The sequence below is a fragment of the Mobula birostris genome, chromosome 2 (genome assembly GCF_030028105.1).
Source record: "Mobula birostris isolate sMobBir1 chromosome 2, sMobBir1.hap1, whole genome shotgun sequence".
NCBI lineage: Eukaryota > Metazoa > Chordata > Chondrichthyes > Myliobatiformes > Myliobatidae > Mobula > Mobula birostris.
The window spans coordinates 167981302-168008567 of NC_092371.1; the positions used below are offsets into that span (position 1 = coordinate 167981302).

At 39.9% G+C, this 27266-nt stretch overlaps 1 protein-coding gene across 4 annotated transcripts in view; it reads right to left on the reverse strand.

Moving 5' to 3' along the window:
- Window positions 1–27266, reverse strand: part of lyst (lysosomal trafficking regulator) — a 291632-nt gene that overhangs the window by 94390 nt on the left and 169976 nt on the right. For all 4 annotated transcript variants that reach the window (XM_072251045.1, XM_072251047.1, XM_072251049.1 and 1 more), the window contains 10 exons: window positions 24477–24634; window positions 23528–23718; window positions 22946–23191; window positions 18662–18835; window positions 15404–15556; window positions 14063–14200; window positions 10962–11160; window positions 7175–7300; window positions 4634–5336; window positions 569–749 (listed from right to left, as the gene is read on the reverse strand). In XM_072251045.1, coding sequence (XP_072107146.1) covers window positions 569–749; window positions 4634–5336; window positions 7175–7300; window positions 10962–11160; window positions 14063–14200; window positions 15404–15556; window positions 18662–18835; window positions 22946–23191; window positions 23528–23718; window positions 24477–24634 — 2269 coding nt within the window. The remainder of the gene's footprint in view (window positions 1–568; window positions 750–4633; window positions 5337–7174; window positions 7301–10961; window positions 11161–14062; window positions 14201–15403; window positions 15557–18661; window positions 18836–22945; window positions 23192–23527; window positions 23719–24476; window positions 24635–27266) is intronic.

Below are 27266 nucleotides of genomic sequence, written 5' to 3' on the forward strand. Positions count from 1 at the left end.
GTAGAGGCCAGCACTTTCTGGACTCTGGAGGCTCCAGGATGATGCTGGAGGAAAAACAACTCAAAGAAAATCTGAGAATTCTTCAAGCCAAAATTCATGCTAAAAATAAGAAAATAAATCTGTAAACCACATTATTTGTCTGCTCTAGTTTTTATGACAGACACAACAATGTACTATCACTGACAAGTTTACTACAAAAAACACAATATTTAGATTTGTGAAATGGAATGGAGAGTCGAATAAATGAGAATAACCAATGTGATTTAGAATTTGTTCACCTCAACAATCTTAATGTGGATCACACAACAACTTGCTGCTTAAACTCCCCTGTGACCACGTGTGTTTCCTCCGAGTGCCCTGGTTTCCTTTCACAGTCCAAAGACATAATGGTTGGTCGATTAACTGGTCATTGTAAATTGTCGTGTGATAAGGCTAGGGTTATATAGGGGGCTGGTGGGCTCGAAGGGCCAGAAGGGCCTATTCCGCACTGTATCTCAGTAAAGATAAATAAGATTTCATACTATCATGAGCAAGTCCCTGAAATAGATTAACTGATTATTCCTCTTACCTTAATAACTCCTTGCTGTATAACTGGAGCTGGATGATTAACAAGGACTATCAATGCTTCCGGTTGAATTAATTTGTCCATCACATCAGCAAGCATCACATCTGGCAAGATGAGTAAAATTCCTTTCAAAAGGTTATACAACCCACAGCAGATGAGAATCAGACAGTCCTCTGTTGATGATCTAGGTGCGGAAAACAATGATGTCAACCAAAAGAAAAATTTAAATCAGAGTTTCCACGAGTCCATTTAATAATGCAAATTACATCAATTTTATATTTGATAAGATTAGATTCACCTTACTTGTCAAATGTACATTGAAACATGCAGTGAAATGTGTCATTCTGTACCAAATCCAATCAGCGAGGATGTGCTGGGGGCAGCCTGCAAGTGTTGCCATGTTTCTGGTACCAAGATAGCAAGACCACAACTCACTAACCCTAACTTGCAAGTCTTTGGAATGTGGGGGAAAACTGCAGCAGACAGAGGAAACTTACATAGTCATAGCGAAAATGTACAAACTCCTTATACCCAGATCGGTGACCACTGGTGCTATGATACTGTTACGCTAATCACCACGCTACTATGCCATCCCACTGTGGATATTTTAAATTTCATAACATTCACTATTCTGAAAAATTGTATTTCCTGACTTTTCCCATCATTTGGTCAGACACTGACAGGGTTTATTTGTAACAGGGACAAAGCATTCTGTAGGTTGGACTTACTTTAAACCTGAAGTAACATTAGTTCCCAGCCCCATGTGCTTTTTCAAAACCCTTGTGTGTTGAGCCCTCTTCTGTACTCCCTTTTCACCTTTGACTGCGTTCCTGTACACAGTTCTAACTCCATAATCAAGTTTGCAGATGACACCACGGTGGTTGGCCTGATCAGGGGGGATGACGAGACGGCCTACAGGGACGAGGTCCAGCACCTGGCCACGTGGTGTGCCAACAACAACCTTGCCCTTAACACCCAGAAGACCAAGGAGATTACTGTGGACTTCAGGCATGCTAGGAGCCACACTCATGTCCCCATCTACATCAAAGGAGCTGCAGTGGAGCATGTATCAAGCTTCAGATTCCTTGGTGTCTACATTTCCAACGATCTCACCTGGTCCCTGAACTCCTCCATCCTGATCAAAAAGGCACAACAGCTCCTTTATTTCCTGTGGAGCATCAAGAAAGCCCACCCCGTCCCAGGATACTGACGGACTTTTACCACTGTACCATTAAGAGTATACTCACCAACTGCATTTCAGTGTGGTACGGCAATTGTCCTGTATCGGACCGCAAAGCACTCCAGTGTGTGGTAAAAACTGCCCAGCAGATTATCGTCACCCAATTGCCCACCATTGAGAACATCTACCATAAACGCTGTCTGGGCAGGGTGAAAAGCATCATCAAGAATGCATCTCACCCTAACCATGGACTTTTTACTCTCCTCCCATCTGGTAGGCGCTACAGGAGCCTCCACTCCCGCACCAGCAGGCTCAGGAAGAGCTTCCTCCCTGAGGTTGTGACCCTGCTGAACCTCACATCAGAGCGCTAAGCAGTATTGCACCCATATTGTACTGTCTCATTACTTTTATATTTGTATGCTGTAGCACTTACTTTTTATTCACAGTTATTTTGTAAATACTATTCTTTTGAACTTCTGGTCAGATGCTAACTGTATTTCATTGGCTTTGCATCTGTACTTGGCACATTGACAATAAAGTTGAATCTAATCTAATCTAATCTAATGTTGTGCAGAGACCTCAAGTCCCTGCGGGATGACATGACCATAAGACAGGAATTTCTTTGATCAGCTAAAGTCATTAGCAGGCTAGTTTGCATTGCACTTCAGTTGATGGTTCTACAGGGAATTGCCAACTGCATCGTGCACATTGGCTTGTTCCTGTCTTTTACTCTGGTCTCAATCCAGGGATGAAATATATATGTCCTAAATTGAGAGGCAATGTGTGGCTTGATTTTGTGGGTCTTTAGAGAACTTTGTGTTCAGTACTGAACAGTGCACGAGTTTTATTTAAAATGATGTTTGTAATTAATTTCTAGTACTCAATATTTCTTTAAACATAAATAGACACATCTTTAAATTATCTTAAAATGTCTCTTAATGTTCAATGGCCATCGACTACTGACAGCGTTGGTGCATGGTCCACCAGTGAGCATTCTGCCTTTGCTGGGACAGCAACGACAATAGATATTGCAGTCATAAAATGCGCATCCGTGGGCATGATTGAGCACAATTTGCCTGAGTATCTATTCTGCTACAATACCTAGAATTAATATTTTAATTCCAAGATCAGTAGTTTGCATAAACTAAAACAATTAAATTCTTCACATTGTTTCCAAAGTCACAGAGCAGAAAGCTGAAAATGTCCATAACAAATCAAATTATCAATTGTTAATAATTACTCTCAATTGTCTTCCATTGCCCCCCCATTCAGGTTAGTAATATAATATTTCAATATAAAAAGACCACTAAAATTTAGCTGTAGAATTAATAAAAGATTTCCTACTCTATGATTCTAAGGTTCAAATTTTACATCAAAATGAAGATCAGGAATATTCAGAAAATAGCTCAAGTTATAAACAGGAGATTCTGCAGATGCTGAAAATCTTGAGCAACACACACATGTAATGCTGGAAGAGCTTGAGGCAGCATCTATGGTCTGGAATAAACAGTCAATGCCTCAGGGCTCTCTAAGAGAACTGTTTATTCCCCTCAATAGATGACTTGCTAAGTTCTCACCAGCATGATGGTGACAGCATTTTCAAGTTCATCGTAATTCAACTTCTAGCTGTACGGAGCTAAATGAAATATCGTTCCTCTGGGGCCAAGGTGCAAAACAGTAAATACAATCAGTGGCCATTTTATTAGGTACAGGAGTGGAACCTGGTATTGTCTTCTGCTGCTGTAGTCCATCCACTTCAAGGCTGTGTATGTTGCTCAAGAAGCTCACATTAACAAGTTGTGAATGTAGTGTATGAGTATTCTGTCATTTCATATAATATTAGTTTATAGATAGTTACAATGATTGTATGTCTAATGGAGCTGAAATCACTTAGAAGCAACATATAGGAAATGAAGATGTGGTGTATCCAAAGGATCACCCAGATCTGATGGTGACAGAGTAAGGAGTTCTGGTGGAATGATGCAAGGGTAGCCCTATCAACCTGGGCAATGGAGAAAAGAAGGTTGTAATTTCAATACTGTCAAATGCTTTGTTGAAATCAAGACATTGACAGTTAAGATATTTTTATCTTCTTATTCCCCAAACTCAATTACCAATGCATTAATTGCCTTACAGAAATTCTTTCAGAGCTTCACTAAAACTACAATCCCATAGAAAACTGAATGGATTAATTCCAGTATACAAGTGTAAAGGAGACTGAAATAATTGTAAACACAAAATAATCTGCAGATGCTGTAAAAGATCAAAGCAACACTTTCAGTACGCTGGATGAACTCAGCAGGTCGGGCAGCATCAGTCAGAAACGATGAGTCGACGAAGGGTTCCAGCCCGAAACGTCGACTCATCGTTTCTGACTGATGCTGCCCGACCTGCTGAGTTCATCCAGCGTACTGAAAGAGTGAAATAATTGCTACTCCAGATTTGAAGAAGCACAAAAAACACAAATAGACAAGAAGAGAATAATAAAAAGCACAATTAATATAAATACATAATAGTTTATATACTGTATGTAAATTAATTGTATGTCCATAAAGTGACGTGAGACACAGGAGTGTCTGCACATAAGGTGACTCTGACAGGGAGTGATAAAGAAATGGTGGTGGGGGATTTAGAGGAATGGGTTAGTGGGTGGAGGTGTTGATCAGCCTTATTACTTGGGGAAAGTAATTGTTTTTGGGTCTGGTGGTCCTGGCATGAATGCAACGTAGCCTCTTCCCAGGACCAGTACTGAGTGCACTGGTCCAGGCTGGAGCACTCATACTGGTCCAGTAAAAAAATGGGAAATTCATCTCATGGTCTGAGTAACATTGGTATAACAAACTTGGTAAATAAGGTATAGTAATAGCTCGCACAATAATTAATTGTACCTATCTGTTGCACCATCACTTTGTGTGTAGGGTCTTTCATAAAGAGGTGAGAAACCAAAGTTTTCCCATTCTTCAGGAATTAAATTCTTGCCAGTCATACTTGGCAAACGTCCAATAACTAAAGATCCATTCTGGGATGGAAATGCTAATCCCAGCCCAGTAAAATTACTCTGACTTCTCTGGAACATCTGAAGGCCTTGGAGACTGTCTGGTCGATTTACTCCATCACCTGCCCCTTCCAGTTTCAGTTCTGGTTCCAAAGTTGATGAACTCTCATTTGAGACATGTTCCACATCAATCTTGAAGCTCACATTTGCTGGGCTATCTGCCTCCAAAACATGTTCTAAAGATTCTTGAGTTTCACCATGTGCAATAACAGTTCTCATGGAAGGTCCTTTTTCTGACTCGCATAAGGTCTTTGCTGACTCACTGCTGCTGAGGAGCACCTCATCCTGTGTTGATTTCAGAGTTTCTGCAGTGGCCATTTTGGGAAGGTTCTCTGAAAAAAAGCTTTTAGAGTCGGACTCAATGTCAAAAGCCTTTATGTCAACATCCTGTTCTTCACTTGGCGTCAAAATTCGGATTCCAATTTGCGGCGATGTGGAAGGGGTCAATGATAAACCTTGGAAGTGTGGTTCATACAATGGCAATAAAGGAGGTTCCTGCTTTTTATCGCTTAAGGTGCTAATTTGTACTTTTTCTCCTATAAATAGGAAAGAAAAAAAATCAGAATGCTGCTTTATTACTAGCTATTGTGATAGCATAAATTATTTATATTTATCTACATTTTAGGCATTGTGCTTTCCTACATCTAATAAATTTTGTTCTTTATTAAAATACTTTTCTGTACATTTTTTATTTTCAAAATCCATCATTGCTCTTTTTTTCTAAAACTAAAACAAATAAACTATAGAGAATCAAACATAACCACACTAGATAAGAAGAAAGGTGAAACCAGCACCACCAACTTATTGTCTGAATGTCAAGATTAAATGTCAAGCTTTTCCAAGCTTTCTGATAAAACAAAACTGGGTGGTATTGTGGAAAAAACATTGTTATCCTCTTTGGTGCACACAACAGAAAAGTTGAGCATTTCTTCAATGATAAAAGATTGTGCAGTATTGATGTTAAAAAGAAATCTAGCTGTGCTTGTATGGATGTCAATAAAGACACCATGCAGGTGAAGAAAGTAAGAGGGCAAAAAGTTTGAGAGAAGATTTAAATACAGGAATGAGGAATATTGCAATTCAGAAAGGGTTTGATGAGACTACACCTGGAGTACTGCACACACAGTTGGTCCCCTCACCAGAGGAAGGACACACTTTCCGCAGAGGCATGCAGTAAAGATTCTCTAGACAGACTCCAAGAATGGTGGCTTGCCATATGAGCACAGAATTAGTAAACTGGGAATGAAAGGAGAACCCAAAGAAACATACAAAGTTCTTAAAAGGCTTTACAGAGTAGATGTAGGAATATGTTTCCCCAGAATAGCAAATCTAGGACCTGGAAGCAATTTTAGCCTTTAGGATGGAGATGAAAAGAAATCCTTTTGCTTAGAAGGTGGAGAACTTTTAAAACATTGTGCCCCGTAGGCAGTGGGGGTTCAATTCTCGTGCTCATTCAAAGTGCTTTGATAGATTCCAGGACATCAAAATAATTTGTGGAAATGGCAATAGCGCTGAAGTGGAAGGTCAGCCATGGTTTTAATTAAAGATGGACCAAGCTCGAAAGGACAGATGGTCTACTCCTGCTCATATTTCTTCACGTGTAGAGGTCTGACGAGAGCATTGAAAAAAATTATGAGTGACTCCAGGAAGAATGACTTGTGTTCTGTTCAAAAGCTATTGAAATGAAAATTGTTCTCAGAATAGTAGATTGAATCAAGATGTATTAGACCTTTAAAGGTAAATTATGTAAAGACAGCTGATAGAAAGAAACTTAAGTATTGGCTGTGGGAGGGGGGGTGATAGAGTAAAGCAGCGGCGATTCGGAATGTTGTTTTTCTAATTTCTTGCAAATAAACCAAGAGCAACACACAATAGTATTTTTTTAAAAAATAAGCAAAGCAAATAACCATAGATTAAAAGAAAGTATCTCTACTGATTCATCTTGTCAGGGAGTGATTCCATGGGAAATCATAATGATTAATGCATGATGAGGTCTGAATAATAATAACAGAAAGATCCAGAAAATCTTTGTCTCAGATAGTTATTCTGTATTTGGAGAATTTCTCAGATTTTTTTTAATCGGGACCCCTTCTTCCAAGAGGAAAAAAAAATCTGCTTGAGCTACATGTTATTTCTTTATAATTCTACAAAAAGCATCTAGGTTCTTTTCCAAAGATAAACAGGCAAATGTAATTCCTTGCACATTTGCAAACTACCTGAACAATGCACTTTAGAGAATTTAATAAATGAGTAATACAACATTCAAATATTTGTTCACAACCAGATAGTAAGAGTGAATTGATGGAGAGTAAATTAACTTAAGTAATTAAACATGTAACTTAACTTTAAATCATTAATTATTTTAACTTCTAACCTTCTGGTGGGACAACAGTAAAGGCAGATGGTGATAGAAAACCAGGGCTTTCACTGGATTTTCCACTGCTATTAGAATACCGCATACATTTGATCAATTTGACCTTCTCTTGAAAGATCTTGCCATCTGAAAAACAAAATAAATGCAGGTGGTTTTTAAATAATGATTGTATCATATTCAACTGCATGTCATTTATTTAGAAGTTACTATCCTTAGAGATAAGAATTTTCCATTCTTAATATTTAGTTTTTCATTCATTAAACTCTATCAGGGTTTTGGCATCATTTTGAATGTTCCATTACTTTTTGTATTAACTGCCTCCTCCGTGCAATTATTGCAATTATCATCTAAAATAATTTCTGAATTCTAACACTGGTCTTTCAATGGGATAAGACACTCATGTTGTATCAATAGTGTTTTCTTGGAATGTTTTAATTTCTTTTCCTGAATTGTGACCTCTAACTTATAAAAACTTTCCCCATGGTACTTTCTCATCCAGGCAGTGTACGATGTGCTTCCAAGCCCATCAAACCTGCACACATGGGGCAAGGCAGAGTCATCTGCGTGCCCACTGTGCTCCAAGCGAGGAACCCTGGAGCACATCCTCAGCGGCTGCGCAAGGGCACTTGGTGAGGGACGGTACAGGTGGAGGCACGATCAGGTCCTGAAGACCATCGCTGAAGCCGTCAGCGCAGGAGTTGAGTGGCAGAAGCGGTTCCGACCCTCCAAGCAGACCATTGCCTTTGTCAGAGCTGGGGAGCAGCCAATACCTGCTAAAAGAACATCTGCAGGCATTCTGACCTCTGCAAGGGACTGGCAGCTGTTGGTGGACCTCGAAGGGCAGCTGAAGTTCCCCAACCATATTGCAGCCACCATCCTGCGACCAGACATTGTTCTAGTGTCTGAGTCTACTAAGCAAGTGGTGCTGCTGGAGCTGACAGTCCTATGGGAAGATAGCTTGGAAGAGGCCTTTGAAAGGAAGCTCTCCAAGTACGCAGGACTGGTCAGCAACTGTCAGCAGGCTGGATGGAGAGCGAGGTGTCTCCCAGTGGAGGTTGGTTGTAGGGGATTCATAGCCCGTTCCCTAGGTAGAGCCTTCAGCATTTTGGGCATCAAGGGAGAGAGGAAGAGGAGAGTCATCCGCAGTACCACCGATGCGGCAGAGAGGGCCTCAAGATGGCTGTGGCTCAAAAGAGGGAAGCCATGGAGTCATAAGTAGCTAACCATCTGGACACAAGCTGGGGTCTGATCAGCCCCAGCTGGGTCACCTAGAGGAGGTTGTATGATGTTGAAAGACCCAAAACACCCAATGATTCCAGGAACATCACTGAAGATGTGTCCAGAAGCATCAATAGATGTATGTACACAACAGTGAAGGCCTTAAATTGGGAAACAGTAGAGAAAGGGCACTAAATCTAGATAAACTCGGCAGTGAGAAAATGTAGTCCAGGATGGGTCAAGATACAACTGGCATAAATGTATAATTACAGCATACATCTAGACTTTGGTATGTAAAATAATGTATACTTGTCACAAAAAAAAAATTGAAAGTAATCTGTACTGCCAAAAAGGAACTGAATAAACAGTCCATTTAGCCAGTGGATGCTGCTCAGAAAACAAAATTTGGCTGAATTAGCACAAAAAGGGCAAAACAGGGACAAGCACTTCAGCTCACAATGTCTGTGCCATAATGTTAAGTACAACTAATCTTATCTACTAGCACATGGAACATACACCTCTATTTGCTTCCTATTTATGCGCCTGTCTAATTGGCCCGAGTGCTACTACCGCATCTGCTTCCTACCAGTTGCATCACTGCCTGCTATGGAACGTTCATTGCACAGGATCACAAGAGGCAGCAGAGGGCAGTGGACTCGGCCATCTCCATCACAGGCATAACCTTCTCCACTATCGAAGACATATTCAAGAGGCAGTCCATTGAGAAAATAGCATCCACCATTAAAGACCCTCACCATCTGTGACATGCACTCTCCTCATTACTGACATTGGGGAAGTAAAAAAGCTTGAAAACATGCACTGAACAATTCATAAATAGTTTCTTCCCCTCTGCCATCTGAGTTCTCAACAGTCTATAAACCTATAACAACTACCTTATTTTTTGCACTATTTATTTTTGTAATTTATAGAATTTTACATCTTTGAACTGTACTGATACCACAAAACAACACATTTCACATCATCTGTCAGTGGTAATTAATTATCATGTTCCAGGCATCTAACATTTACTGTATAAAATACTCGCCTCCAATTTCCCTCCCTCATCTTAAATCTATGCTCCCTAATGGACAGTCTATGTTTTGAGATGAGACCCTTCATCTGGACTGGGACTTACACTGGAATTTAGAGGTGATCTCTCTAAATCCCAGGATCTGAGGAAGACTGGCAGGGTAGATGGTAAGAAATTCTCACCTTTGCATGGACTACTTAAAGGCATGAGGCAATATTTCAAGATAAAGGGGTTCCCATTTAGGCCTGATTCAAAAATGTGAAATTCACTGGAATTCCTTATCACAATGTTATGAAGATGTTTTGTCATTTTAGGACATACAAGGCTGAAATGGGTAGATGGGAATGCCACAGTAGCATAGCGGTTAGTGCTATTACAGCTCAGGGCGTCAGAGATCAGAAATCAATTCCAGCGTCGTCTGCAAGTCTATATATGCTTCCTGTGAGCCCGTGTGTTCCGTCCAGGTGCTCCAGTTTCTTCCCATAGTCCAATTGCGTACTAGTTAGTAGGTCAAATGGTTATTGTAAATCCCCCTGTGATTGGGTTGGGGTTAAATAGGTAGGTTGCTGGGCAATGCCACTTGTTGGGCCAGAAGGGCCTGTTCCGTGCTGTATCAACAGACAGACAGACAAAATAAAATAAAGTTTGGGATACTAAGGGATTCAGGGGATATACAATCAATATTACAATAGAAAACACAGGAAGAACTAAAGGAGTTAACATATGATAAAAGTTTGGTAGCTTTAGTGCTTGTACTTACTGGAATTTAGAAAAACATGTGGGGAACTCATTGAAACCTACCGAATGTTGGAAGGACTATATAAGGTGGATGTGGAAAGGATGTTTCCTCTGGTGGGGGTATGCAGAACTAGAGGGCACAGCCTCAAATTTGAGGGGTGAACTTTTAGAACAGAAGTAAGGAGGATTTTTTTTTAGTCAGAGTGGTGAATCTGTGAAATACTCTGCCACAGACTGCAGCGGAGGCCAAGTCCATGCATATATTCATAGCAGAAGTTCATAGTTTCTTGATTGGTTGGGGCATCAAGAGATATGGTGAGAGGGCAGGTGTATGGGATTGAATGGGATTCAGGTTCAGCCATGATGAAACAGCAGAGCGGTCTCGATAGGCTGAATGACCTAATTCTGCTCCTATGTCTTATGGTCTACTAACTATGATCTTACTGCATGGCAAAGCAGGCTCAAGAAGCCATAATGGATCTTCTTGATCCACCACTTACAACCACTGGCATCAAATAGCCCCCTAAAATCAAACACGTTTTTCAATCTTCAAGAGTTTTAACAAGTTGCAACTCATTTTATTTGTAAATCTGTAATAAAGTAAATCACTAACTTTTGTTTTACCATCGTGAACTGTCTCAAAATACCACATTCTAAAGTGAAGTGATTGTATTAAGGTCATTTCAGTGTGAAGGGTATATGCAAAAACACAAAGGAAAGAAAAAATTATTTTCCATATCAGCGCCCTTAGTCCTCAGTTGTTACACAAAACCTATCAAAAGCAGTATACATTCTATTCACCTATGTGGAGTGAAAAGTAAAAGCCTGGTGGGGTGTGGCAAACATAAGTATTAGTGGGAGGATGTACTGCCAACAAAAAATTGTAAACCAGCTTCAGCAACTCAAGATCTGGTGGTGATCCAAGTACTTCTTCAATGATCTTCACAAATGATCTGCAGACATCCCGAGGAATAGATGTCAGCTGTTCATCTCGGTGTTCCTGAGGAACCAGAGTGGGGAAAACAATTAGCAGGAGTACACAGGTAAGTTGCCAACACTCAATTCAATACTACCTTTTCTTTTGTCTAACAGAAACTATATTTACCAAATGCTTACCAATATTTTTCCACTCAATTCAGAGACAGACAAAATGAGAAATCATAGAGTGCAATGGTACACTTTCTACTTGTTTGTAGCTGATGTTAATATATTAAATAGTTCAACTAGATATACTTCTAACAACAGGCAGCAATATCTTCATGCACATCATAAAACAAATATGGCAAAGTCAGGAATAATTTAACAGAGAAACTTGTGTAATTATATATTTCTCTCATTATACTTTAATTGCAGGTATAAATGTACTAACTTACAATCTTCTGAGTACTACTGAGTACATACTTGAGAAAGTAGACTATACTAGTTGATATAGTAATTGACCAGATAAGATGAAGGTGGGGCAGTTTTAACGGCCATCCCCTCATTGAATGCATAGATGTGAGTCTATGAGATGCAAAGGAATGGAAAATTAAAATTTGTACTCTCCAAATTCCCTATTTCAGAGACTAGATGGGAGCAAGGTGGGGTTGTGTGGTGGTGGCAGTGGCAGGGGAAACTACCCCCAGAAGACACAATGGTGATTTAAAATATTACGTTTATGAACCACTATGTGGGAATCAGGGTGGGCCTGAGAAACCCGAATGCAGAAGGGAAAGATGGACTACTGTAGTGATGAGACAAGTGCTATTCCCTCTCATCTAATGTATTGAACTGTTTCAATAACACTTGCAGCTCAATGTACGAACCACCACTCCTGCCCCCTTACCCAAACAACCTTGCAAATCAACAACATCCCCAGTTTGCCAACAGCTTGAATTTGCCAGCCTGCCAACTAAACTTCTATTCAGCGTGTGCTCCCCAACCTCTGATCTCCTTACAAATTCCTTCTGTTTTCTGGTTGCAGCCTGCTACCTACCCAAAACTAGTTTCATAAGCAACTGGCAGCAATGTAAATAGAGATAGAAAATAATAATCATATCCTGGTGTTAAGTTCAACAGGAGGCATAAAACCTGTCCTCCTTAAAGCCATCTGCATTTCCAGATAAAATAAAGGTTACCATGTTTGCATGGTAGGTCCCATTTTACAAATTCTTCAGGCAATGAACAAGAGTAATGACAGAGTATAGTATTAATAGTAAGACTCTTGGCAGTGTGGAGGATCAGAGAGATCTTGGGGTCCAAGTCCATAGGACGCTCAAATATGCTGCACAGGTTGACTCTGTGCTTAAGAAAGCATATGGTGCATTGGCCTTCATCAATTGTGGGATGGAGTTTAGGAGCCGAGAGGTAATGTTGCAGCTATATAGGACCCCAGTCAGACCCCACCTGGAGTACTGTGCTCATTTCTGGTCGCCTCACTATAGGAAGGATGTGGAAACCACAGAAAGGTTGCAGAAGAGATTTACAAGGACGTTGCCTGGATTGGGGAGCATGCCTTATGAGAATAGGTTGAGTGAACTCAGCCTTTTTTCCTTGGAACAACGGAGGATGAAAGGTGACCTGATAGAGGTGTAAAAGATGATGAGAGGTATTGATCATGTGGATAGTCAGAGGCTTTTTCCCAGAGCTGAAATGGCTGGCATGAGAGGGCACAGTTTTAAGGTGCTTGGAAGTAGGTACAGAGGAGATATCAGGGGTAAGTTTTTTTATGCAGAGAGTGGTGAGTGCATAGAGTAGGCTGCTGGTGACGGTGGTGGAGGCAGATACAATAGGGTCTTTTAAGAGACTCCTGGACAGGTATATGGAGCTCAGAAAAATAGAGGGCTAAGGGTAACCCTAGGTAATTTCTCAGGTAAGGACATGTTCGGCACAGCTTTGTGGGCTAAAGGGCCTGTATTGTGCTGTAGGTTTTCTATGTTTCTATATGTTTCTATGTAATAAAGTACGACGTATTCATCTGATTTCATTCCGAATGCAGAAGCTACCTGAACATGAGAAAAATTGAGACCAAGTCTGAATATTCTGTAGTTCAATTCTTTGACTTCACTCAAAGCTACTGGACTTCCAAGTAAGAAAGGTTGAAGACAGTTAGTGGCATCACAGTACCAGGCAGGTAGAAGAATTTATTCCTATAAAACACTTGGTAATTTATAGAATAGTTCTAATAGTGTATGTAGTGTTATCATCACCCTTCACACCAAATTACTTATAATTAAACACAGAGCCCTGGATAATCTACAATGACTCAGTGGCAAAATGGTGTTCTTGCATTAATTCATACAAGATACTGGAACCATCTCAGGCTGATCAACGCTAAACTTTGTTTGTCATATGCATTTAAATGTATTCAGAATTTGCTGTCATGTGTTGATACAATGTGCAACAAAAAGCAACATTCAACAATTATAAAGAATAAAAATTAAATAAAAAGTACAGATATCCAATAAAATGTGCATAAATCCACAAGTACTAGAATGTATTATTATAAAAATTAGTTTAATGTGTTTTGCAGTGCATTGCAGAGACTGAAGTAGTAGATGGAAAAGATGGGAGGGGGCTAACTAGAATGGTTTATCAGATTAACTGCCTGGGGGAAGAAACTTTTAAGATGGCGTGGTTTGTTTCCACAGTTCCACAGTGATTTCAGCTAGAGTATCACCAGTTGGAAGAGACTAAAATGCTGGATATTGCATTATTCATTGTTGTCCTAATGAAAATCCACATGGATGGATGGATGTTACCACAGTGCAGAGCTCAGCCATGTAGACTTTCAAAATTATGAAGGATCATGTGAAAAATGCCTAGTTGGACACAGAACCTATGAAAACTGCACTCCAGCAAGACGCAGGAAACTGCTAGAGAAAAGGAGTGGTGTGAAGCTTGGATTACAAAGCAATTCATACCTGAAGAACCTGGCAAGTCAAGAGGAAGCGATAAACCACTTGAGCCTTCAGAAGTTGTTTGATATTGAACATCTGTTTGGGATGATTGACTCTAATGAGCACTTCAAGAGCTGCCATCAGCGTTTCCCAGACACCATTCTATTTTTAGAATAAATACACACAGCTATTGGTAATTACATTGCTGTGCCATCCATACAACCTGAACAGCACTGGCTCTATTCTACTTGATTTAATTATACACGGACAAAAATTTAACAGCTTCATGACAGTATAAGAAACCGGAAAATGAAAGTTAAGCAATAACATCTCTGGGGATTGGGCAGGTGAAATTTAGCATTTTCCAATTAAGGTGATAACAAACATGATTAAAATGATGGGAAAAGTCATCAAATGTTTGTCCAGAAATAATCCAAAGGACAAAACACTGAGCATGACAGTAATTTAAAAAGCCAAAAATACTGAAGTACAAAAGATCCAAGAATATACAAAGCTATATTCATAGACATATTGCTAGTGAGAATAAACTTGCAATAAAATGTCCAAATAAGGGCAAAATTCCAAGTTCTTGATTAATGAGTTGAAAACATACCAATAAAGAACAATGTACACTGAATGAAAGAAATAGAAAACATAACTAGCACAAACAAGAGAAAATCTGCAGATGCTGCAAATCCAAGCAACACACACAAAATGCTGGAGGAACTCAGCAGGCCAGGCAGCATCTACGGAAAGGAGTATAGTCAAAGTTTTAGACTGAGACCCTTCATCAGGAGAAAAAAAAGAGGAGTCAGAGTTAGAAGGTGGGGGAGGGGAAGGAGAGTAAAACGCTGGAAGTTGATTGGTGAAAGAGATACAGGGCTGGAGAAGGGAGATCTGATAGGAGAGGACAGAAGCTCATGGAAGGAGAAAAAAAGGGAGGAGTACCAGAGGGAGATGATGGGCAGGTAAGGATATACAACATCAGAGAGGAAAAAGGTAATGGGGAATGGTGGGGGGGGGGGGGGAGATAACTAGCACCTTAGTATCACTGACCAACAGAAGCATCAGACCATCAATCTCACCTGGACTACTGAAAGGGAATTTCTGATTAATTGAACAGTAGCACGATAAACATTTCATTTAATTAAATAATCATACAAGTCTTATCGCTTGATAACTGTTGTAGATGTGCCCAGATCATAATTAATTTCTTTCTTATTAGAGTCTCTAAGAGAGAAATTTATCAGGACTGCATATAACATTTTATAATTATTGGTCTTTGCAAATTGAGATATTTCTTCCAATTCAGAATATGTAGCAACAGGAAGAAATGTAAAAATAAAATTAGAAAGTCGATCAAACCTGTGCTTTGGACCAGATCTTCCAGTCCAGTAACAATTCTGACAAGATCTTCACATCCTGGATCACTGCACTTGTTTCAGTATCAATCTCAAATTGACACGTGGACTCATTAAAGTTAAGCACTGGAGCACTGCAGCATCCATCAAGTAAAGTCTGAAAGATATATATATTTTCTAATTCCACCTTGAACAGTCTGTACACGATCATAACCAAAAACATAGAAAATTAAATGTTTTCTGTAATATATTCAAAAGATGTCATCAAAAATATATATGCCTAGATAACTGTGCTTTACAGACCTACAGCCTGTTGACAGGGTAGTTAAGAAGGCATATGATGTGTTGACCTTCATTAGTAAGGGAAATGAGTTCCAGAGCCACAAGGTAATGTTGCAGCTCCTTTACTATGGCTAGACTCAGAGCTGGTCTCATCATTATAAGAAGGATGTAGAAGATGAAAAGAAGGTACAGAGGAGATTTACCAGGATGCTGCCTGGATTACAGAACATGTTTTATGAGGAAAGGTTGTGCAAGCAAGGGCTTTTCTCTTTGCAATGACAGATGATGAGAAACAATTTGTACAAGTTTATGAGGGGTATAGATAGAATGGACAGCCAGCACCTTTTTCCCCGGTTAGTGGTGGGCAATACTAAAGGACATTTATTGAAGGTGAGTGGCGGAAAGTTAAGGGAGATAACAGAGGTAGTTTTTTCTTAAGAATTGTGGGTACCTGGAACGTTCTGCCCATGATGGTGGTAGAGGCTGATAGGGACAATTAAAAGAATCTTGGATAGGCACACAGATAAGGAAAATGAAGGATTATTGGCTGTGTAGCAGGAAGGTTTAGATAGAACGTGGAGTATGATTATAAATTGGCATAACATCAGAGATTGAAGGGCCCATACTGTGTTGAAATGATACACTGCACATTCTAAAAAAGAATGAGGATTGAGGTTCCATCCAGGGAACCCATGTTTTATTTGCTGAGAAACGAGAGATGCATTTTATGAAGTCATGAAACATTTCCCTTTTGTGCCTTTTAAACATTTCCCTTGTCATCTTTATAGATTATCAGCACTTCTTCCATTTTCTATAGGTCTAATTTTTTTTTCTCTCATTTCCCTTCTCTCCATATTAAGTATTTCTCTTACTTCTTTGCAATGTTGTAGCTATGTATGCAACTGCGAACAGACCTTGGGTCATATCCCCTGGAAACAGCTAGGAAAAAACTACACGGGAACTACATAAACATGAACAGGAGAGGGATTGGACCAGAAGGTCGGATGGGGGAAGGGGGACAACAGATCAAATGGGATGCACTCTCACCTCCAGAGAAAGGTAGGTTTAATCCTCATTATCCTGGAGGCTAGTCTGTGAGATTTTATGTACAGATGGTTATAGCAGATGTTTGGGATAGTTTTGAAAAGAGAGAAAGAAAAAGAAACTGATTGATCAGAATATGCTCCTGCCTAATGTTATCTGCAATACTGTCATTCATTTTTAACAAGAAGCAAATACAGGTAAAGCACATGGATTAAGTCTAACTTGTTACAAGGACATCATTAGCAGACATTCTATAGTTGTACCGTGGAGAGCATTCTGACAGGCTGCATCACTGTCTGGTATGGAGAGGATACCGCACAGGACTGAAAGAAGCTGCAGAAGGTTGTAAATCTTGTCAGCTCCATCTTGGGTACTAGCCTACAAAGTACCCAGAACATCTTTACGGAGCAGTGTCTCAGAAAGGCAGCGTCCATTATTAAGGACCTCCAGCACCCAGGACATGCTCTTTTCTCACTGTTACCAGGTAGGAAGTACAGAAGGCTCAAGACACACACTTAGCAATTCAGGAACAGCTTCTTTCCCTCTGCCATCCAATTCCTAAATGGACATTGAATCTTTTGGACACTACTTCACTTTAAAAAAATACAGTATTTCTGTTTTCGCACTTTAAAAAAATCTATTCAACATACCTAATTGATTTACTTGCTTATGATTATTATTTTTATTTTTTTTCTTTAAACTAGATTATGTATTGTATTGAACTGCTGCTGCTAAGTTAACAAATTTCACGTCACATGCCGGTGATAATAAACTGGATTCTGATTGATTCTGATTCTGATTCTGACTAGGTCAGATGTTTAGAAACACAAGAGATTCTGCAGATGTTGGAAATCCAGAGTAACACACACAAAATACTGGATGAAATGTATAAGGCAGCATATGGTATGCTGGCCTTCATTAGTAGGGGGAATGAATTCAAAAGATAGGGGAAATGAAGGTTCCTGAGGAAGGAGTCTTGGCCCCAAATGTCGACTCTTTATTCCTCTCCATTGGTTCTCCCTGACCTGCTGAGTTCTTTCAGCATTTTATGTGTTACTCAGATACTTAGTAACATTCCAGTAAAATGGTGGCACGCTCAAACACAGAGGCCACTCGGGGTCCAACCAAAGGTGTGACTGTTCGTTTTTTATGTCTTTTTCATGATTGCAAGACACTGCTGGTTATCCAGTACATCAAGTTCTGCAGGTCTCCCTCACTAGTGAGTTGCTGGATGGCGATGGAGCTGAATTTGCTGCGCACCGTATTGCAGCCTGCTTCAGCCACACAGGGAAGAAGGCACAAGACTGTGTGCAATCCAATGGACCGTGTGGGTGATCGTCTTGGACATTTTTGTTGTGGTTGCAAAACCCTGTTGCACATTGGTAATGTACAATACTGTCAGTCCAATCACTAGTTCATTGGTGAGACAGATGGTGGAGGAGCTGCATGGCCTCGCTTGTGGTACAGACCAGGCCTCATTCATGCCTCAGGGTTGACTATTGCAGCCACCAAGGAAACAAATGCTGGTGCTGGCTGTGTGCCGCTTGATTCTGTGCTGGTCCCTTTTGTCAATACTGCCCTGCAACGTTCACTTCATGGGAGACAAACTGGATTTAGTTCGTCTGTGGCTGAATTACACGATACGTGGAGCAGCTATGGGCTTGTTCTGCAGAAACATATTTATTTTTTAAAATATTATTTTTTGTAAAAGCATGCTTTCCTGCTATTATATGTGCTACCGTGTGCTGGGTGTGACTGTTGGTTCTGCATTTTGCACCTTTTGGCGCCAGAAGAATGCAGTTTCATTTGGCTATATTCATGTGTATAGTGTATGGTTCAATGAAAAATGAACTTGAACTTGAAATTTATTGAAATTAAGATTGAACTAATCATGGGGGTCACTGCAGCAAGGATATATATTGGGAATACTTCATACCTTTAAGATGTGAAAGCCCACAATACATTTCATTTTGATGAGAACTTGGTGAATCATAGTATAGCCGTGACAACTTTCCATTTCCTGGATTCTCTGCTGGTTGTACTTTGTCAAAGTAAGTATAACATTCAGTGCCAGAGCTTGTGTTTCTTCATCGTCACTTATCTCTACAGACTAGAAAGAAGGTACAAATGTTTCTCCATCAATCAAATAAAAATGCAACAGGTATTTCTGTATTGCTTACTGGTAAAAGAAATGTGAGATTTTCCTCCCAAATAACTAAATATCATCATGCAAGTCGCTACAGCAAGTCAAACAAAATCAAATGTCAGGAGTGCTAATTGACATCCCTACATAACATACCTTGTCATTGAGAAATGTACTGAAAATACTTAAAGCCCATAAATGAACCCAGCTGCCACCATCACTCTGCAAATTTGCATTGGCTAGATCGTAGCTAGATTCCAAACAGTGAAAAGCCAGTCTAAGCTTAGTACATCCTGTGATGTTATTGAAAACCAATAAAGCATATGGGACCTGGAACTAATTATATTTTAAGTAATAAATATTTACCAATTATCTGCACAGCTGGAAAAAGGGCAATGTTCAGGCATTGTCAACAAATCCCATCATTTCACAGTTCAACAATCGATCATAAAAGTAATATTTTAGTTCAAAGTAAATTTATTATCAAAGTACATATATGTCACTATATACAACTCTGAGAATTGTTTCTTGTGGCCATACTCAGAAAATCCAAGAAACGTAATAGAATCAGTGATAGACTGCACCCAGAAGGGCAACCTATATACAAAAGACAACAAACCGCAAATACAAAAAAAATTAATAATAAATAAATAAGCAACAAATATCAAAAACGTAAGATGAAGAGTCCTTGAATGTGAGTCCATAGGTTGTGGAAATAGTTCACTGATGGGGAGAGTGAAGTTATCTCCTCTTGTTCAAGAGCCTGATGGTTGAGGGGTAATAACTGTTCCATGACCTGGTGGTGTGGGTCCTGAGGGTCCTGTACCTTCTTCCTGATGGTAGCAGTGAGAAGAGAGTGTGGCCTGGGTGGTAGGGATCCTTGATGATGGATGCTGTTTTCCTGCGACAGTGCTCCATGTAGATGTGCTCAACGACGAGAGGTTAAAGATATCGGTGAACATTCCAGCCAATTTTTTAGCACAGGTCTTTAGTACCTGGCCAGGTACCCCATCAGGGCTGGATGCTTTCCAGGGGTTCACCCTCCTAAAGGATACTCTCAGGTCAGTTTCAGGTTGAAATCTCAGGGTCATCGGGGGTTATGGAAGTTTGCGAAGGTGCCTTCATGTTTTGACTGTCAGAGTGAGCATTGTCACCTATGTCGGTTAGTTTCACTTTGTAAGAGGTAATAACATTCAAGTCCTGCCACAGCTGTTGACAATTCTTCAGTGATTCAGGTTTGGACTGGAATTGTCATTACACCCATGAAATGGCTTTCTGGAGATCACACGTGGACCTCTTATATCTTACTTGGTCGACAAACCTGCATGCAACCAATCTGGCCCTTAGCAGATTGCGGAACTCAAGGTTCATCCAAGGCTTCTGGTTGGGGAAGGCTCTGAATGACTTTGTGGGGACACATTCATCTACGACTGTTTTTATAAATTCTGTGGCAACCCTGATGTATTGATTCAGATCCTCTGATGAGTTGTTAAATACAGCCCAGTCCATCAACTTGAAGTAATCTCGTAGTCACTCCTCTGCCTCCCACAACCACCTCTTTGTTGTCCTCATCTCTGGAGCTTTGCTCTTTAGCTTCTGCCTGTAAGCAGGTAGAGGGACAGCCAAGTGATCAGAAATCCTGAAATGTAATCTAAGCATGGAATAGTAGGCATTTCTTGTCGTAGAATAACAATGGTCTAGAGTATTGGGACCCCTGGTGCCGCAGGTTATATGCTCATGATAACTGGGCAGAGATTTCTTCAAACAAGCCTAGTTGGATGTCTCCAACTATGATTTGAATTGCACCGGGGTGGGCTGTTTCTTGTTTGGTGATCGCAACATTCAATACCCTTGCATGCCTGACTTATTTAGTCTTTTGGTGGTATTTAAACCAGCTTTAAAGGTTCAACTAATCATATTAGCTACAACTGCACATAACCCACTAAGCCTGTATGTCTTCCAGAAGCCAGCTTTAACAGTCCCAATGATGTTTTCCCCCGGGTCATGAAATTCAATGCAAGAGGGAAAGGTTTTTCTTGACTGGAAATAGATACACAACATTTCAACTTTCTTCCTCAGGGCTATGAGATGAAAGTGAACCGAACAAAGTCAAATATTCCCCTTTACACTACAAGATTCAATAATCAAAACTTGGTCATCATTATTACACAAATTGAGCAGGCAAGCAAACACTGTACTAACCCAACATCAGGGAAGACTACACTAAAACACTAAAAAGCTATACGAGTTCTGTATTTTAGGATTTCAGTATCTACAGCTGTTTTTTTTACATTTTCATTTACTGTAACATTTTGACTGATTACATCCTCCAGTCAAGACTGTTATGCTATACTGTAACCTACCTATACAGATGTCCCCCGCTTTTCGAATGTTCGCTTTACGAAACCTCACTGTTACGAAAGACCTACATTAGTACCCTGTTTTCGCTTTCAGAAGGTGTTTTCACTGTTACGAAAAAAAAAGCAGCGCGATAAAAGGCAGCGCGCGCCCCGAGCAGCCGCTCTCCCCAGATTCGGAACAGCATTGCTTTAACACGTACCTGTGAGCAGCCATTTGCAAGATGAGTTCTAAGGTATCAGAAAAGCCTAAAAGAGCTCGTAAGGGTGTTACACTTAGTGTAAAGCTAGACATAATTAAGCATTTCGATCATGGTGAACAAAGTAAGGACAAAGTGAGTTTGGTTTGTGGAAGCTGACGAAGATGATGTTGAAGAGGTTTTGGCATCTCATGACCAAGAACTGACAGATGAAGAGCTGATGCAATTGGAAGAGGAAAGGATAACAATCAAAACCGAATGAGCAATGATAAAGTACAACTTTAATTTTGAAAGGGTACGTCGGTTTAGGGGATATTTGCAGGATGGTTTGAGTGCTTACAAAGAACTGTGTGATAGAAAAATGCGCGAGGCTCAGCAGTCAAGCAAACCTTCCACATCAGCCACAGCAGACGTCGAACTTCGACCTTCGACATCGAGGCGGGCAGAGATAGAAGAAGATGAGCTGCCTGCTCTCATGGATACAGACGATGACGAGATGACACCCCAGTGTCCCACCACCCCAACCTCCAGGCCACGGACAGATACCGATTCGCAGAGAATACAACGGTAGCCAGGAGGCACGCAGTACATCTTTAAGAAAAAAGCCGAAATAAACATGCTAATTAATTAGGTGCCGCCGACACGTAATTGTCGGCCCAGATCAGAGACAACGCCATCGGAAATCGACACTGATCTGGGCCGACAATTACGTGTCGGGCGGCACCTAATTAATTAGCTTGCTTATCTCGGCTTTTTTCAAGATGTGCTGTGTGCCTCCTGGCTACTGCTGGACCCCTGCATGCTTTGCGGCAATGTATCGCTCGGCAGGTAGGGGCCACTGCACCACCCAAACTCTGACTCAGCCTAACACACCATCATCAGTGTGCTCGGCGCTGTCTTCCCGATTCCCGTAAGTGATACTACACTGTACATACATTATTTCTACTTTATATAGGCTGTGTATTTTTCTGTGTTATTTGGTATGATTTGGCAGCTTCATAGCTTAAAGGTTACTGGAGAGAGTGTTCTTGCCAACAGCGCTTGCGTGAGATTTTCTGCCGATGGCGCTTGCGTGAGATTTTCGCTACGGAGAACAGCTCAGTAATGATTGTGGAAAAGTATTTCTACTTTATATAGGCTGTGTATTTATCATATCATTCCTGCTTTTACTATATGTTACTGTTATTTTAGGTTTTGTGTGTTATTTGGCATGATTTGGTAGGTTATTTTTGGGTCTGAGAACGCTCACAAAATTTTCCCATATAAATAAATGGTAATTGCTTCTTCGCTTTACAACATTTCGGCTTACGGACCGTTTCATAGGAACACTCTACCTTCAGATGGCGGGGGAAACCTGTATTCATTTCCCAACCGCTAAAATCCCATCTGGAATTAAGTCTGCATAGATGAGAAATTGCCAAATTTCCCCATTACAAAATGTACAAAATAACTGCACTGTTAACCACTTTTGCAATTAATTTGATGGCAGTACTAAGTCAATCATGAGTAATATCTCTTACCCTAGCAAAGAGAAAGATGAATGCACCAGTTCCTCCAATTTTGTGGAGGATACGCTGAAGCTCCTGATGCTCCAAAGGTTGCAGAGACTTTAGTTTCTGGGGCTCCATAGCATTGTTCTGGACATCCTTCAAGCTGAATGGCCTTTGTGGTGATACTGTTCTTGTTTGTCCTTTGAGTCGAATAACTGGGTCATAAATGGTATACTGAGCAGGATACTGTGGATTGTAAACAATCGCGAGGCTATCCTGCAAAAAAGAAGCTGCAATACTTGTAAAGGTTTTCCTTTGCCCTATATAATAGAACTCTGAGCTGCATAAATTGATGATATACTGATGCTTTAAAGAAGCACCACTCCCATTCCTCTGCTCTTTACACACAGGCATTCAAAGATATACTTTTTAAATATTTATCCAACTGCTTTTGAGAGATACTATTAATTCTTCCTTCAGCACCAATTCAGGCAGTGCTGTATGCAACCAAAATGCTCATTTCCTCTTAGTCATATTGTGACTATACAGTATTTTTAGCATTTCACTTGACAGAGAATTTCACCAAGTCAGGTATTTGTTAATTCTACTCACCACCAGAGGGCCAGTATTCACTTCCTTGTTTTTCATGAGAAGCTCTTTAATTTGATCACACTGTAGAATCTCCAGAGTAACATACTTGGAGTAATTTGCTTGAATTTTACCATATTTACAAGGCATAATAGAGGTGAAGTCTGGTCCACAAACATACAAATAATATGCTTCTTCCAGCCCTATTCTAGCACCTACATTAAAAGAGAAATATTTTCAATTGGCATGTTCAAAAGTGATCATTCTTGCTCCTGTCTTAACATTAAGTATATTTATAAGAATGCTGAATTATTGAACCCTGCAATAATTTATGTACCGTTATTACTGAGGACACAGTGAGAATTTTCAAAGATTTTTAATTAATAAAATATTATATCCTGGAACACAGCACATAATGATGATAAGTATGCCTTGGGATTCCAAACTGGATACAATGACATGATATGGAATGGTCATGTAAAGGTTAGCACAATGCTTTACAGTGCCAATAATTAGTGTTCAATTCCTACCACTGTCTGTCAGGAGTTTGTATATTCTTTCCATGATCATATGGGTTTCCTCCTAGTGCACCATTTTCTCCCACGTTCCAAAGATGTACGTATTAGAGTTGTGGGCAAGCTATGTTGGTGCTGGAAGTGCCAGATTGCATTGGTTGTTGACACAAATGATGCATTTCACTGTATGTTTCAATGTACATGTGACAAATAAAGCTGATCTTTAATCTTTTATTTTTTCAGATTATGCTGAAGTAGCCCTCAATCTTCCAGCAGCCCTCTCAAATAGTACAGGACCAGAAAACCGAAAACAACCATTAATCACTTAATGCAAGAATGTATTGTTCTTATGCTCCAAGTTAGGTCTTAAACAGTTCTATACTGTTTGAGAGGTTTCTTTCTTCAGTCGGAAAAAAGGTAATACACAGAAAAGGTTAAAAATGTCAACAAACCATTACCATTAAAAAGGAGCAAGCTTCCAATACTCCATCTTCCAGCTAATCCAGTAGAATCTTGTGGGGCTGCAGAGTGGCCAATCAATGCAAAAGTTTTATTACCATCAGGGGAGAGGCTGCTTTTCCGAGGTATAGTATAATCCAAGGCCAACTCATCCTTTCTGGAAAAACAAAAAAATGTCTTCTGTCAAAATCTAAACAGACCTTTGGCGATTTAACAATGGTACAGACTGAGTCAAGTGATAACCTCTTTGCAAGGCTGCAATTCAAAATAGGTAAACAATTTTCAAGATAAAAAATATTGCTATCAGAATTTTGTTTAAAAGCATGAAAGAATGGATTCATATTGTACTTTAATTACTGAACCCAACATAAGAAATAGGGGTAAGCCATTCAGCCCTTCAAGCTTGTTTTGCTATTCAAGATCACAGTTGATCTTTGATCTCAGCTCCATTTTCCGGTGTTATCCCACATCCCTTGATTCCCTTAATGCAAGAGTCCCCAACCTTTTGCGCACCGTGGACTGGTTTAATATTGACAATATTCTTGTGGACCTCGCGTGCGTTCAAGTTCAACAGTGGGCGTGACAGGGAATGAGGAAAAGTGCAGCTGACTCATATCGGTTCATATTGCCAAATCATATGGTTTCCTCACAGCCCGCTAGCAATCTCGTGGTCCGGTGGTTGGGGACCACTGCCTTAATGTCTCATAATCCTCTCTCTTAATCACTTTTGCCACCTATAAATTAGTTTCAATAATGTAAATACATGTGCACTAGGCCTCTTTGAACATCATACCATCTAATCTCTCACCATTTAAACTGATGTGGGTGATCACAAAATTTTCCCTTTTCTATTCCATGTGCCATGTTTTCATTCATTCATTTAACTTGATTTCTGTTCACTTAAGGCATTACACACTACTTAATATAATGAGTGACTGCATGTAGCCAATAATGCGTAAAAAGCACTGGTCTGAATTGCAATACTGCTGAACCCTGACTTTTAAAAGGTAATTTAACAAGTAACTTCAATGAACTCAATTACTATTTGCTTTTTACTACTATTACGTTTTGATCATTTCAGAAAACATATACTGTGTATGTTTCCTGGCTGTGTCTTGCACCTCATCCCTTTTTCAGTGTCATAGTGCACCCATTTGAAGTTTAAATTAGATAATATCACTGTAATAAAAACACAAAAAATGTTGGAAATAATCTACAGGTTGAATAATATCAAGGATTAACATAATTAATTTTTCAGGGTTAAAAACACTTCATCAGAACACAAGTTGCTGAATTCTGCCTGCAATTCCTGTTTTGAATTCATATTGCCAGTATCTGCAACATTTGATTTTCAATGACTTCTGGTCAATTAAGTTAAAACTGTTCAATCTAATCACTTGGGAAAAGAAGGAGAAAGCTCAGTACCTTTCTATGTTGAGCCAGGATAATCAACTTAAGCTCAAGTGTTACCAATTATGTAAGAGTCTCACACACTATATTCACCCACAGTACAAATAATTGTTACCTGTCGAATTCTCACAAATATTATCCTGAGGGTGAACGCTGACCAGATATGCAACTGGAATAGTCATATAAATACTATGGCTAAAAGAGCAGGTCAGCGATAGGGTGTCCTGCACCCAGTGAATCACCTCTTAGCATTCCAAATTCTTTCCATTATAAACAAGGCAGAAATCACAAGTGTGATGGAGTACTCTCAATCTATCTGAATGAGTGGAGCTCCAATACTGTAGTTCAATACCATCCAGAACCGAGCAGCTCACCTCATTGATATTATATCCACTACCCACCAACTTAATTCAGTCCATCACCTGTATAGTCTGACCACAACATTTATCATTTATAACATGCGCTACAGTTACCTGTGATCTCTATTACCTAGGACAGAGGCAGTTTGTGCATAGAATTATCATCAACAGTTAATTCCCTTCCAATTTACACATCACTGTGATTCATTGCTATATTATTGCTGCTGGGCCTAAATTCTGGGATCCCCTCAATATCGGCATGAAGTACAGTGAACAGCAGGACGACAAAAATTGAAGCCGGTGGTTCACCACCATATTCGAAAGAGTATTTAGATAACTGCAATATATACATGTATTAGAAACAATTCCCACAACACAAAAGTAAAAAAATACTAATTTGATTCATAATCATATTTCAAAATTCCAAAAGACCATATGCTACAAGAGCAGAATTAGGCTATTTGGCTCATTGGGTCTGCTCCGCCACTTGATCATGGCTGATCCACTTCCCTCTCAACCCCATTCTCCTGCCTTTGCCTCATAACCTTTCACACTCCGACTTATCCAGAATCCTATGAACCTCTGCCTTAAATACACACAGTGACCTGGTCTCTACAACAACCTGTGGCAACGATTTCCACAAATTCACCACCATTTGGCTGAAGAAATTCCTCAGCTCCAATCTAAATAGATGTCCCTTTACTCTGAGGTTATGCCCTCTGGTCCCTGACTCCCCACTATAGGAAGCATCTTCTCCACAACCACTCTATCCGAGCCTTTCAACGTTTGATAGGCTTCAATGTGACCTCCCTCATTCTTCTAAATTCCAGCGAGTACAGGCACAGAGCCATCAAATGATAAGCCTTTCTTTCCTGGAATCATTTTCATGAATCTCCTCTGAACCCTCTCCAATGTCAACACATCCTTCTTTAATAAGGGGGACAAAACTGCTCACAATACTCCAAATGAGGGCTTCACCAATGCCTTACAAAGCTTCAGTATTCCATTCTTGCTTTTATG